At 32.6% G+C, this 13,817-nt stretch overlaps 1 protein-coding gene across 1 annotated transcript in view; it reads left to right on the forward strand.

Annotated features, from left to right (window-relative positions):
* Positions 1–13,817, forward strand: part of LOC118189814 (uncharacterized) — a 236,973-nt gene that overhangs the window by 190,917 nt on the left and 32,239 nt on the right. The window contains exon 30 of the mRNA XM_085812833.1: positions 10,016–10,149. Within this exon, the coding sequence (XP_085668959.1) occupies positions 10,016–10,149 (134 nt within the window). The remainder of the gene's footprint in view (positions 1–10,015; positions 10,150–13,817) is intronic.

Here is a 13,817-nt window from a genome sequence, read left to right on the forward strand (position 1 = left end):
TTACAATTTTGAAATTTGTTCCGTTCTTCCTTAGACAAATTCAGCATTGTCTTATCATTTTTCTTAGCCCCTTTTAAATAGGAAGTTTAAATGTATTTGATTCTGGGCTATGTTGAGTAAAAATCTATGGTAAAAGTTTAAAAATCTTAAAAATCTCTGCAAATCTTTTACTATTTTAGGAAGTGGGTAGTTAAGTATCGGTTCAACTTTTTTCAGCAGAGACTTGGTACCGTTTTTATTGCTTAAATGTCTTAAAAAATATATTTTGGGAACACCAAAAACTCTTTTAGAAGCATTAATTGTCAATCCGTATGAAGTTAATCTTTCAAAAACTGTACGTAAGTGAAATTTATGATCGTCTTCTGTATCACTAAATACCAAAATATCATCTAAGTAGACATAGGCAAATTTTAGGTTTCCAAGAATTTTGTTCATAAATCTTTGAAATGTTTAGCTGCTCCACACAGTCCGAAATTTGAAAATGGAAATTCAAAAAGACCAAATGGGGTGCAAACTGCAGTTTTTGGTATATCATGATATGCCCAAATGATATCGATTTCTGAAAAATTTTGCTTTCCGCTAAGTGTGTAATTAAAGTCTTGTAAATGTGGGATAGGATATCTCTCAGGTTTGGTACACGCGTTTAATTTTCGGTAATATCCTACTGACCATATGTTTCCTGAGTTTTTAGAAACAACATTAAGAGGTGATGACCATGTCAATTTTGATGGTCTACAAATACCTTGATCCATCATAAATTAAAATTCTTTTTTTGCTGCTTTGTATAACTTAGGGCTTAACCTACGCGGTTTACTATGCACAGGAAGACCGTTTGTTTCGATGTAATGGACCGCGGTATGCTTTACTCAGCCCAAATCAGATTTAAATCTTTCACGATTCTGTGATACAGTGAATCACCCAAGATTAGCTTTACTGAAAAATAATTTTCAGAATCGGAAAGGGAACCAATTCGAGTTGATTTCGTAATGTTATCAATGAGCCTACCTCGTCTTAAATCGATTAAAAGATCAACATGTCTTAAAAAGTCAGCTCCTATTATAAGCATCGGTACATCAGCGATATTTTGGTATTTAGTCCTAAATTCACATTTAACAATTTTGTTCCGTACGTAGAAATTCTGGAATTATTCACGTCAAATAATTGTAGCGAATAAGGATGAATTTTCTTAAACTTAGAAGTCAGTGGCATGCGTGAGACATCCAAGCCAAATCGATCAAAAATTTTTAATTTAATCTGTTATCATAAACATGTAAACGGCATGAATACATGACTGCTGATGAGTTTCCATCGACAGCTGCTGATACTAGTTTTCCTGGGCCTTAGTATTCTGAGAAAAAGAACAAGGTGCTCGGCATTTTCATGCAATATTATAAATCGTGAATGAAAATAACAATAATTGTTAACGCACTCACGAGAATGCCCACGTGAAAAACTGCGTGGTCTATTATGCTGATTCCAGGGAAATTTATTTCTCATTTTCCGCGGAGAGTCACTCAACTTGTTTACTTAGCACAGCTATTTTGCTCCTTAAAGCCTTGAGATCTTTGAGGGGATGGAAGAATCATTTGGATTGCTGGGGGAACTTGCTGAAGCTGCCTAGTCCGCAAACGCACTATTGTTCATTGGTGTGTGCACTTCAGATATCTTATCAGCCATTTTTGCTAAATTATCTAAGGATTCAGAAATAATTGACCAAATGGCGTGCACTTCGGAAGGTAACCTTTGCAGCTATAATAATTTTAAAAATTCATTAGTCATTCCCCCCTCCAATTCTATCATTTTTCTCAATAATTGAGATCATTTGTCATTCCCTAAATGCAATTCAGAAATAACCCTGTGTATTGCTCGTTTTCCAAATTTGAGAATTCTGCTATTAACCTAGCTTTTAGGGCATTCTATTTTTCCGTCGCGAGATGGGGGATTAAATAAAATATCTTATACTGTGGAAAGAGTTTAGGTGTCTATGAAAGAAATCACATGGTTATATTTCATAATATCATTATTAATCTTTGCTTAAGCAAAGTTACTTTCAACTTGAACAGTTTAACATTATTTTTCCATAAAGGGAATTTTAACCGCCACATGTGAGACTTGTGGCTCCTGAGCCGCAGCGATAGGTTCATCATTGGCATGGTTAAGAATTATAAATCTATTGTAAATCAAAAACAAGGTCCAATATTAAAAATCAGCTTAAATTAAAGAAAAAAATTGCAGTACTAGTTTCGATAGTTTTTGAACTACCTTCTTCAGCTGCTAAGTGCAAATGAACCAAATAAAGGGTGAAGAAAGATAAGATAAGAAAATCTTATTGTATCTTAAAGATAAGAAAAGTTGGACTTAGCAGCTGAAGAAGGTAGCTCAAAAACTATTGAAACTAGTACTGCGAAACCTTTTTTTAAATTATGCTGATTCTTAATGTTGGACTTTGTTTCTGATTGTTATTTAGTGTGATATTTAAATTTAACTGTTGTAAATTGTTAACTTAATGATTTGCACTATGCTTTAGGACTTATGTATCGTATCAGAATGAAGTCATTCAATATCTCAATAAAATTGCGAGCACAAATATTACACAAAGATCAAATTTAAACAATTAATAATTAAGTTTAAATTAAAACTGTAATTTTATAGCAAAATGCATCGCAGAAATGTATTAAGACCAAGTCCTCCTTAACAGTGTGATATACCACGTGTAATCCATATGATAATATAGGAAGAAAATTAAAGGAAATAAAAAAGATGGAGCATTAATCACTCAATAAAAAAGAGCAATCTCATCCAAATAAGGTGGTTGTTAGCTTTATAACAAAGATTGAGATAGATAGCCATTAGGAATTTGAAATAGAAGGAGCAAGAAACAGGGTTACCGGTGAGGTACGTGTGAGTAACACGTGCCTACGTATGATAGCATTAACTAAAAGAGCAATCTTAATTGAGATAGACATATACATTTAATAATGAAATTTAATGAGGAAAAGTAATAGTTGGATATATTATAATAGCTTAAGAAAGACAGAGCAAGGCTCCAACTCAGACACAGATGCCAAAGTTTACTTATCCTGGTGAAGCACAAGACTGATGTGTTACACAGTCTTGTGCTTCACCAGGTGTCAGAGGTCAGAGGAGACTGCCAGAGAAAACTCATCTATCTCTGTCAGCTTGTAAGCTTGTCATACAGGTTTACTGTCTTTCACCAATTTGGAGTTTTCTCTATAGTTTTTGAGTTTGTATTGCCTGTTTGGTGCTGCTGCTGCAAATGTATTTTGGCTGTAGTTTCTAGTTTAACTTTAGATGAAGTGGCAGAAATTGCTGTCAGAATCACAGAAGTAAATTCCACCTCATTAGTGCCTTACACTGCTTCCCACACAGTCGGTCAATCTATTGAGGATGCTTTATTTAAAAGTTAATTATATTGATAACATTTCATTTTCTGATGGTCACTAACCATATAGTGGAGATCACAGTAAATCTCAGGGGAAAAAGCAGTTCCAGAAAGAAATGTTATTCTATTTGCTGGTTTTATAAGCATTTTGAAAAAAAATTATGAAGACACCAAACCTTATTTATAGCAGGGAAATGAAACCAGCAAAAAATATAGGCAACTTATTCTTTACCTCAAATTTCACAACCAAAGAACAACTGTTTCATTCCTATTGATACTAGAGATAGGGAAAACTGCTGTTTTATGGGATCAGATGAGAACTTTTGTTTGCTGAAATGAATTGGTTCCTTTTTTAAGACTCGCCACTAACAATAAACTTAATAAAAAGGATCCAGAAGGAGGGATAAATCAAGAGTGATTAGCAAGGATGGAGCTAAGAGCAGAAAGAATGAAATGAGCAGTGGGATCAGGAATGGTTAGTATGGTTGGAGCAAAGAGTGAAAAGAACTGAATGAGTTGTGGGAGTAAAAAATCAACTCAATCAAATACTAAGTTCTTGAACTGATTTCTTTTTATTCTAGTTTTGGAATTCCCTAAAAACCTTCTTTCTACACAGAACTGACAAGGGTGCTGTATTTTTGTTCAGCCTCAGAGAAGTTTCTCCTCAAATACAAAATCAGGCATTCTTTATTTAGATCTCCATGTTGCAAAAGAATGACTCTTATATTGATGTCAAACAAATCCATTTGTACGATGAATTCCTCTGTATAGTCAGGTGCGAATAACACAGGTTCCTTAATTAATAATATTTTTAACTTCGGGAATGCTCGTTTGCACTCCTAAATCCAATTAACACTTCCTTTCTTGGTCTTCCCCTTCAATGCATTTGGGAGAGAAGCTTTGGAATATAATGCCCATAATATCCTGTTAATTCAAGAAACACTCTCAACTGAGTGTTCGTAGTGGGTTGCGGGATTTCAGAATCACCTCTTTTCACTTTTGCATTTCCGTTTACTATCACATACCCTAAGTATTTGACATGATTTTGGGGCATACTTCCATATTGACAACTTAATTTTAAGACTAACATGTGATATTCTTTGCAGCATGCAGCCTAAGTGTTTTAAATGATCACTCCAGTCATTAGAGAATATGGCTGTGTCATCCACATACAGAATTGTGTACATTTCACAGCCTTAAAATATTTGTGCCATTAATTTTCTGAAAAATATGAGACATTTTTAAGCTTGAATGACATTCTTAATAGGCCATATGGGTTAAAGAAAGTTACAAATGTGGCAAATCGTTGTGCTTTGGGGCTTAATAAAATCTGCCACTAACCCTTGGCTGAATCTAATATAGTAATATATTTAGCCAAAGCTTCAGTATCAGCCCTTTCTTCAGTATTTGATAAGGGAGGGAGGAACTCTGTCCTAATTACTTGATTGAAATGCCTGTAATCAATACATGGCCTGAAGTATTTGTTCAGTGCCTCCACCAAGATCATAGGAGAGTTTTAATCTTACTCACTGATTTCGATTATTTTCATATCCAGCATTCTCTGGATTTCTGGTTTAAAGGTGTTGCTTCTTCTAGGAGAATTTAGTATGGCTTTGATCTCACAGGGTGATTAAATTCAAGGTTGTGAACCACTAAATCAGTTATTCCAGGCTGATTGAAAAAAAAAAAACTGATGTATGCTTATCCAGCAAAGTCTATAACTGAGATATTTGTTTAGAACTCAACTGTTCGTCTAGTTTACTCTCTGGTATCAAAGTCATACATGTTTAGGTCAGTGGGGATATATGGAATATCTACTTTCTGCTCTAAGCCTTTGTCACCACCCTCCTGTATTAAAAGGTTTATTGTCTCAGGCCATTGATAATATGGCTTCAGCATGTTGACACAGTATATTGAAGACTGCTTTCTTTTTCCTGATAATTTCATTATGTAGCTAATCTTCGAGAGTTGACTCTTTATAATAGCAGGCCCAAACCACTGAACCAATAATCAGTTCCCTTTCCAGGAGGCGATGGCTAGCACAGAGTTCCTTTTCTAAATTGTCTCAACTTTTTTCTTATCGTACCATAATTTACATTTTCCCAACAATTCTCCTCATTTTTCAAATGTTAGCTCTTGGCACTTTTGTAGCCTAATTATTAACATACTCTGTAACAGAAGCATTATCCTCTTTGTGCTCAACCCAATGTTCATGCAATAGTGTTTCTGGTGTCTTCAAATTCTTGCTGCAGTCTAATATGGTGGAAATGAATCCTGTATGTTCATGCATAGCCCTATGCAATGCTAGTATGTCAGACATGAGATGTTTCTCCCAATCTGATCCAGCTTCTAAACACAACACTCACAAAAGTCTTTACATCATGTGGTAAAATCTCTCTAAGGGCTGAGGGTAATAGACAAAGCTATATGTCACTTTAATCGTAAATTTTGTGAAGATTCCTTTAAATTATTCACGAAGGAAGTTCTTTCATCACATTTAACTTTTTTAAAGTACAAAATTCTACTGAAAATCTTCATCATTGCACCCGTTGCCATCCAGAACTGATATCTGCAACAAAAATTGCATCAAGATATCTTGAGCATATGCAGATGGTAGTTATTGTAAATTTATTCATACTCGAAGTGACCGGTAGAGATCCACAAGCATCAACATTGACGTTGGACAAAATTTCATTTATGATGGGCACTAATATGATAAGTGCCTTTCTCCTTTCTTTGAATTTTCCCACCTTTTAACATGGAGCGCATGTGCAAACATGCAAATGTGCTCCTGTATTTCTTTGAAGCAACCTGGGCAATAAAAGTACCTTAGAAGCTTATCTCTCATTTTCAAGTTCATTTTTCAGTGTTCTATTAAAGTTAGGTAGTTACAGGTTTCTAACAACATCTTAACTGATGCTCTTTTGAGGATAGAAATTGGTTCTATAACAAAATCTCCATTTTTGGATTTAAAAAAGTTTTTTGGAGTTTTTGGAATCTAGAAGTTTAAAACTTTCTGCATAATAATGCATCATCTTTGAAGCTAGGATTTTAGCTTGCCAGTGTTCTGATGGTTATATTCTTTGTGATATCTCATCTCTTTCTTCATCCTTTTGTTTTAAATCTCTTTCGCCGGCTCATCCATTTGTATAACCTCTCACGTCGAAGAAGTGCAGCTGATATAAAACTTTTATTCTTTCACCATTATATATGGCCTAATAGGAAGCATCATACCAAAAAATGGGTAAGGTCTTACCAAAGATAAAAAAATTCACAGATACACTAAAGCACAGCTGAATGCATTTTCTCATCTTGATGTATGCTTTTCTTAAATTCACATGAACAATGTTGGTCAGAAGATAAGATGTACCTTTTGACAGTAATAGATAGAATCTCCAAAAAGCCTGTCCCTGATATGAAAACTTGAAGATTTATTTGCTGATCCGTTTTCGACACATAGATCTTTTGCTTTGGCTGCCTATTGGTCATAAGGATAGACCAAAATTCTCAAATGAGACCCACAGTGTTTGTAGATCACTGTGGATTCTAACGTTAGGAGAAGGGAAACTCAGACATCCTCCATTGCCCTGCAATTTTAGTCAGAAAATTGCACTTTCCATTTTTCTGTAACAAAATTATTCAAAAAACATCTATTTGTGAATTAGATTTTCTAGAGGCATTTCATATTAAAAAAGTCTTTCTGTTCTAATTAAGAACCCTATTTTAAATCCATCATTACCCTCAGCCTTTAAGGAAATTATGTTTAAATTTTCTTATTTCATCAAGAGATGGCACCAGTAGCTTGACTTCTTTCCAGTTAATCTTATTTTATCACCATATTCTATCTCATTCTTTTGCACTTAGGCATCTGAAGAAAATGGTACTGTATTTAAACCATCGAAACAAGTCCTGCAAAATTTACAAATATTATGCTGATTTGTTGTTTAACTTCTCCAATAAGTATTATGTTTACTCTTAAAATCCTGTGCATATGTGTACTTATATATTTACTGAATATTTGGGTCCACATAAAATCCTCACTAAATTGGGCTCATCAGTGGTCGAGCGGTAAAAGTCACTGAACACTGGTAATTTGGCTCAGGATTTGAACACCGGTGAATTGACTGGTTGCATGGGCATTTTCCTGCTTTTTCCCCATGTGTAACATGTATACAAGCCACATTCCCTTAGAAAGTCCTCTCTCTTCTTGAGCAGATAACTGTGAAGTGCTTTGCAAACCAAACCTCGCCAAACTGGACAACACTTTAACAATTGAAGTACAGTCAAAAGTCATTAATCCGGACTCGTCAGGACTTCGGCGATTCCAGATTATCGATTTTTCTGGATTATAGATCATCAGTTTAAATCTGGTAAGATGGTATGCAGAAATTACAGAATTAAAGATATGAAACCGTAATTTATGAAATAAAGAACAATTATGATCTAAAGGGTATCAAAATTTACAAAAAGAAAAAGCTTAATATTTATTTGTTTACTTTATGAAACATTTCCTTCAATGAAAGTTGTTTAAGTTGCTTCGTTTCATGTGATAATACTTTCTCTTTAATTGTATTAAACAGGCATAATTTCTTGTTTAGTTGCAAAGTTCCACTGTTCAAGTCCTATAATTGCTGTGTCGAGAATAACGACTAATTTGTCAATCGAAATTTTTTCGTTTTCAATAACCTCTGTGTCACTTTCTTCACTATCGGAAGCGAATTATAATGATGAGAAACTTGATTTAAATCATATCAAAGACGGAGTACATCGAGATGAAATACTACATTTAGTAAGGAATTATAAGCCAAATAAAATAAAAACATCTGCCCTGAAAATAAGGATAGTGCTGACAGATCAACTTCTAATTCATTGTCCCCCCCCTGCCGCAGAGCAGCGTGAAATTGATAAACAGATTTCAGATTTCGAAACATATTTTCACTTTGTAGATCCTTTACATATTAGTAAATATATATCAGAAATTCTATTTGACATAATCGAAAGTTCAAGCTTACTTTTATAAAATTGCTCTAACAGTCTGCAAAAAATAATAAGCCGGATCCAATTCAAAGATTAAGGAATAACGCAATCTGCAACATTAACTGAATTAGATAATTTTAGTTTAGCTTATACTGTCCGTTATACATTAAACGCGCATGCGTAAATGTATTATGCGCATGCGCACACGCATATTCGCAGCCGTAAAGGTCTTCTGCACATGCGACGCATGCACAGAAAGTTTGTAGCTTTCAGGTCCGGATTTTGGGTGTCCAAATTAACGACTTTTGACTGTATATGTAACAATATAAATAAATGGTCTTAAATCTACTGTGTAAAACCAGTCTTTTTGGTTTCCAGACTCTGATTTGCATGAGCCTAAATCAAACAGAGTAAAAAGACAGTTCAACAGAATTAATTTGTTACTGAACTCTAAGGCATAAACTGTTACAAAATCAACCAGACATGTTCTGGTCCCAAAGAAACTTGCTTCTCTATATTTTTGTGTTGTAATCTTGTCATGTGCTAAATAACATTTTGATATCTTCCTTTTTTAATACTGATTTGGTTAATTAGAGGGGAGAACCTTGATAATATAGATCCTCTAATATATATCTTGCATAGACTCCTTGCTCTGTCCCTTTTTAGATTTAATGTCATTCCTCTGAGTTGCTATCAAAAGCACTGAAAGAAAATTCTGTAGTGTTGATTACTTATAGAAGTTATGCTGGAATGCACCTTGAAACTCGCTTTGTTGTGCATAAATATGGCAGCCCTAAAAAGAAGTTTTAAGTAGGGCAGGAAAAAAATCTCATCTTTCAAAGCGTACATATTTTAAGTCTTAAAATAAGATTAATTTTTTAAGGTGCATGGAGTCAGATAGATGTTCTTGATAAGTATTGTAAAGAGATAAATTATGCATGACCACAGATTTTTTTTTATTATGCCAAAGCACATTGCACTTAATAGGAAGGATGTCTTTATGAAGAAGTCTTGAAAGTAAAATGGTTCATATGAGGAAGATCATGAAAACTTCCATGCAGTCAGCTTTTTTGTGAGTATTCATATCTTGGTGAAACTATCAATGGCTAGTAGTCTTATCATCTCAGCCAGTGGTGAGCTAAAGTAGTGATTCAATTTCCAGCTAAAATCTTAACTGTAATATTGTGTAGCACTTACATTTGCATTTTAAGGCCCAAATGACATTGTTAATGTCCTGTATTGAAGAAAGGGAAAGAGTTAACACTATTTCATTAAGGGAATATACTAATTTTCATATAAAGATATTATTTAAATCATTGTGAAAGAAATTTTATCATGTAAAATGATTTATAAATATGAAAAATATAAAATTCATATTAGGCAGCAAAGTTAGCAGTTTTATATGTGAATTTATATTTGTTTCAATATATGCACTTAGTATAGTTTAAATTCTGAATTACTATTAAGGTAAAGTTTTATTCTAACGAAAAATTATGAATTTAAATATGTTTATAATTTGTATCAATTACAGAGTTATTTACTTTAATTTGTGACTAATCAGTAAATCTGAACTTCATCAGTCTAAAGTGTTTTTTTACATTTTGTGCAAATAAAAGTGAATTTCCTGTGTTTAAGGTCCTGATGGAGAAAAAGGAGATGAAGGACGTCCTGGCTCACCTGGTCCACCTGGCTTGGATGGTATTCCTGGTATTCCTGGAAAGAAAGGTGAAGCTGGTAATCCAGGTTTGCCTGGGTTCTTTGGACCTAAGGTATGTATTTAATGCTTAGTTTTTATCAATGTTTAACCTTTTACAAAATTTAAGAGCCTTATTTATATATTTAGAGACATGGCAGTGTGTCAGCCAAGTTCAGGACAGACGGAAATGAAAACAGTGAGACACTAGCCATGTGTATCTCACACAAACCATTCTGAGCTAAAATTTTAAAAAGAAAACTTGAATCTATACTTTTAAATAAGATTTGAACATTTATATTGTTTAATAATTAAAAATAACTGCTTAAACTTATTGTTTACATTTTTATGTCCCTTTAAAAATCTAAAATTTCAAAAAAATTGCTTAGCACACCTAGCTTATGAAAGGACCTATTTTTATATGATGAATTAACAGTTAACATGCAGCAGAAAACTGATCAACAGTCTGGCGAAATGCTGAATCATATAAGACTAGGTGTAGTAACAAGCCAAGATGTAAATGCTTTATCTAATAGACTTCTAAAATTAAAATCCCTAAACCAAAGTAAATGGTTAATTGAAATTATAAATAATTTTTCAGCAATGCTTGACACTATGATGTGTTTGTTTGCCGCTAAAAATATGTGTAACCAGTTCAATAATGCAATGTTATTAAGTATGGAACAGGCAGAAATCAGATTAGATACCATAGATAAAATAGACTGCCTGTGGAGCTTAACTAAATGAGGAAGGGAAACTTTAAAGAAAAATGGGGATGATTCTTCAATAACTGCAGGTTTAGAAAATGCCATCATGGTCAAAATAGGAGCACATGTAATTCTGTCTAGGAATATAGATGTTAGCAAGAGGCTTCCATCGAGTGAAGAAATAGAAAAAATACTTTGAGATGTTGACAACCATAGTAAAGCAAGAAAAATTTTAATTAAATTCAGCCATAACATAACATATGAGTTAGAATGAGTGAAGACTTATTTTCAGATAATGAATAATGCATATATTTACCGAAAACAATTTCCTATTTGCTTGGCTTATGCAATAACAATCCACAAATTACAAGGCCTTAGTCTTGACAGCACGTTGCTCAGTATAGGTTCTTCAATATTCAGCAAGAGGCTGGGGTATGTTGCTCTCTGTTGAATTAAAACCATAATGAGATTTATCTCATTAATTTAGATCCAAGACAAATTAAGGCTCAAGAAAGCTCTATAGTAGGGCACAACCGCCTGCAAACATTTATACTGTCCCAACTTGGCAACTGTGTCGATAAATAGAAAACCTGTCAAAGACCAGACACTGAATAGGCTACATGCTCTAACATTTCCACCGTTATGGAAAATATAGAAACTGCTAATAAAAAGAAACCAGTGCAGCATAAATGCAACATTTCCACCATTATAGAAACTACAGAAATTGCTAATAAAAAGAAACCAGTGCAGCATAAATGAAAAAATAAATTGGTCACATATTTGTTTAGACTTTTTTTTTCATTTAATAAAAAATTAAGCATTTTTAAATTTCATGTAATAAAAATTTTATAATTTTTTTATTAAATGAAATTAATTTATAAATCTTTTATAAATTTTATCATTTAAATGATCAGACATGTATAAAAAATTTTATTAAATGAAAAAAGTCTTAACAAATATGTGACCTTCAATTTTAAAATAAACTGCAAATTTATAAAAAAAAAAATGTTATTTCATTTTCATAAAAAGAAAGCAGTGCAGTGTAAACGCAAGGAAAAAAAAATGTCTAAACAAGTATGCGACCTTCAATTTTAAAATAAACTGCAAATTTATAAAAAAAAAATTATTTCATTTAAGTGTCTAAATAAGAACATAATCTTTAATTTAGCTTTTCAAAAATTAATAGTATTATAACATCAACATAAATGTGAAAAAGGGACCAAGTTCGGGAGAAACGTTTGGTGTAGTTGATTTCACCAACAAAAGAGTCAAGATGTAATGGGTGGCAAGTTCCATAGCAGTTCCTTTACTCATAGCTATAGGAAGAATATACAATGTTCTTAAATTCTTTTATATACCACCCCTGAGAAGGTTAAGCAATGAACAATAGAACAAGGGAAATAGTAACAAGCTTTTAGTAAACTTTCATTTCCAGATGATCATGTGTAAATAAAATTTAATTTATTTATAAACTTTATGGTTAAGTATTAATTAAATGCTACTCCTTTTTATTATTCTATTTTTCCATACAATGGACAATGATAACTGTACATGCTCATGTACACATCCATTCTCATGCTATAATTTTAAAATACTGCATCGATTGTTACTATACTGTCATATAGTATTTTGGATTCACAAATCAGTAACAATCACAAAATTTTTGCAACATGCAACATGCAACTTTAGAATTTTTGATAGAATATTAAGTGTTGCCATTCATTTCTTTTTATATTCACTATATTATTTCTTTAAAAAGAATGCATAGTGATAACTTTTTATTTGAAAAGTTATCTGACACAAAAGCGACATGAACAAATTGAGGATTGAACCTAACACATTAAATTGCTTCATAACAAGAGGTTATCTTCATAATGAGCTTATTCTCATTGCTTAGCGGAATTACATGAATGCATTTAATGCTTATAAATGTAATATGTTGTTCTCAGTCTCGTACCTATTTTAAATATCAAATTTGAGAAGCTTCAGGTTATCAAATAATATATATATATATATTTATTTCAAGTCCATTTATAGTTTCAAATAAAGTATTACTTCCAGTTTATTAGTTTCAGCCAAAATCTAATATGTTGTTTCCATTGTCTTAAATTCTAAAGTTGAAAAGGGAGTATATTTTAATATAGTTTTTTTATTAAAAACTGTTATAGGCTTCCTGTAAAGTGCCACTTCCGGTTGTTCAGTTTTACGCAAAATCTTATCAACTAATGAGTTGATATAATTTTAAATGATACAAAAGTAAAAAGCTTAAATACCGAAAACAGAAATATTTGAATGTTTCATATAAGAGTTACTATGGACAAAAGAATCAGACAAAGACAGCTAGATATCATTCTAAAAATAGAAAAAATGTGGTGTGGGGACCTTAATTCATATCTATTCACTGAAAACCCATTATTGAATTTTTGGACTGAAAACATTGTCTCCCTTTTGTATGTATATAGATTTGAGGGAGGTAAAAATAGTGAATGTCTTTTTTTCATTTTGATGGAGTTTTCAAGTTCATGTATGTTTCTTAGGCTCAGAGTCCTGCTAGTGTGAGCAGACCTTTAAAGGCTTCAAGTAAAGTATCATTTCTGTTCTTCCAGTTTTACCTAAAATCTAATCAACTCTTTATATGAATGTAGAAAGCTGAAATAATAGAAAACAGAAATTTTGGAAGTTTCATGTAAGAGTATATTATAGCTGAAAAAATCTCTCATGCACATACCATTGTAAAAAAGGAATGGGACTATTCACTTTTGCCTTCGTGCCATTTTGCCTTTGGGCCAGTTTGCTGTCAAGCAAATTCGCTATCGAGACATATTTTCTTTATATGCCTATATTATATTTATTTGCTTGCCTATTGTATACGTCTGGCTGTTTTAATCCTCCGAGCATTACGGGTTTAGCCCTAAAATTTCAAAGTTCCTCAAAATGTCATGAATAAGTGGTATTTTCTTGATTTTAATTAAAAAATTACTCTTTTATGTTGTACCTTGATTCCTTTTCTTCCAATATACATCCAAATTGAAATCAG

This window comes from Stegodyphus dumicola, chromosome 3, assembly GCF_044657685.1.
Source record: "Stegodyphus dumicola isolate Sdum_Otavi_A_Nest chromosome 3, ASM4465768v1".
Classification (NCBI taxonomy): Eukaryota; Metazoa; Arthropoda; class Arachnida; order Araneae; family Eresidae; genus Stegodyphus; species Stegodyphus dumicola.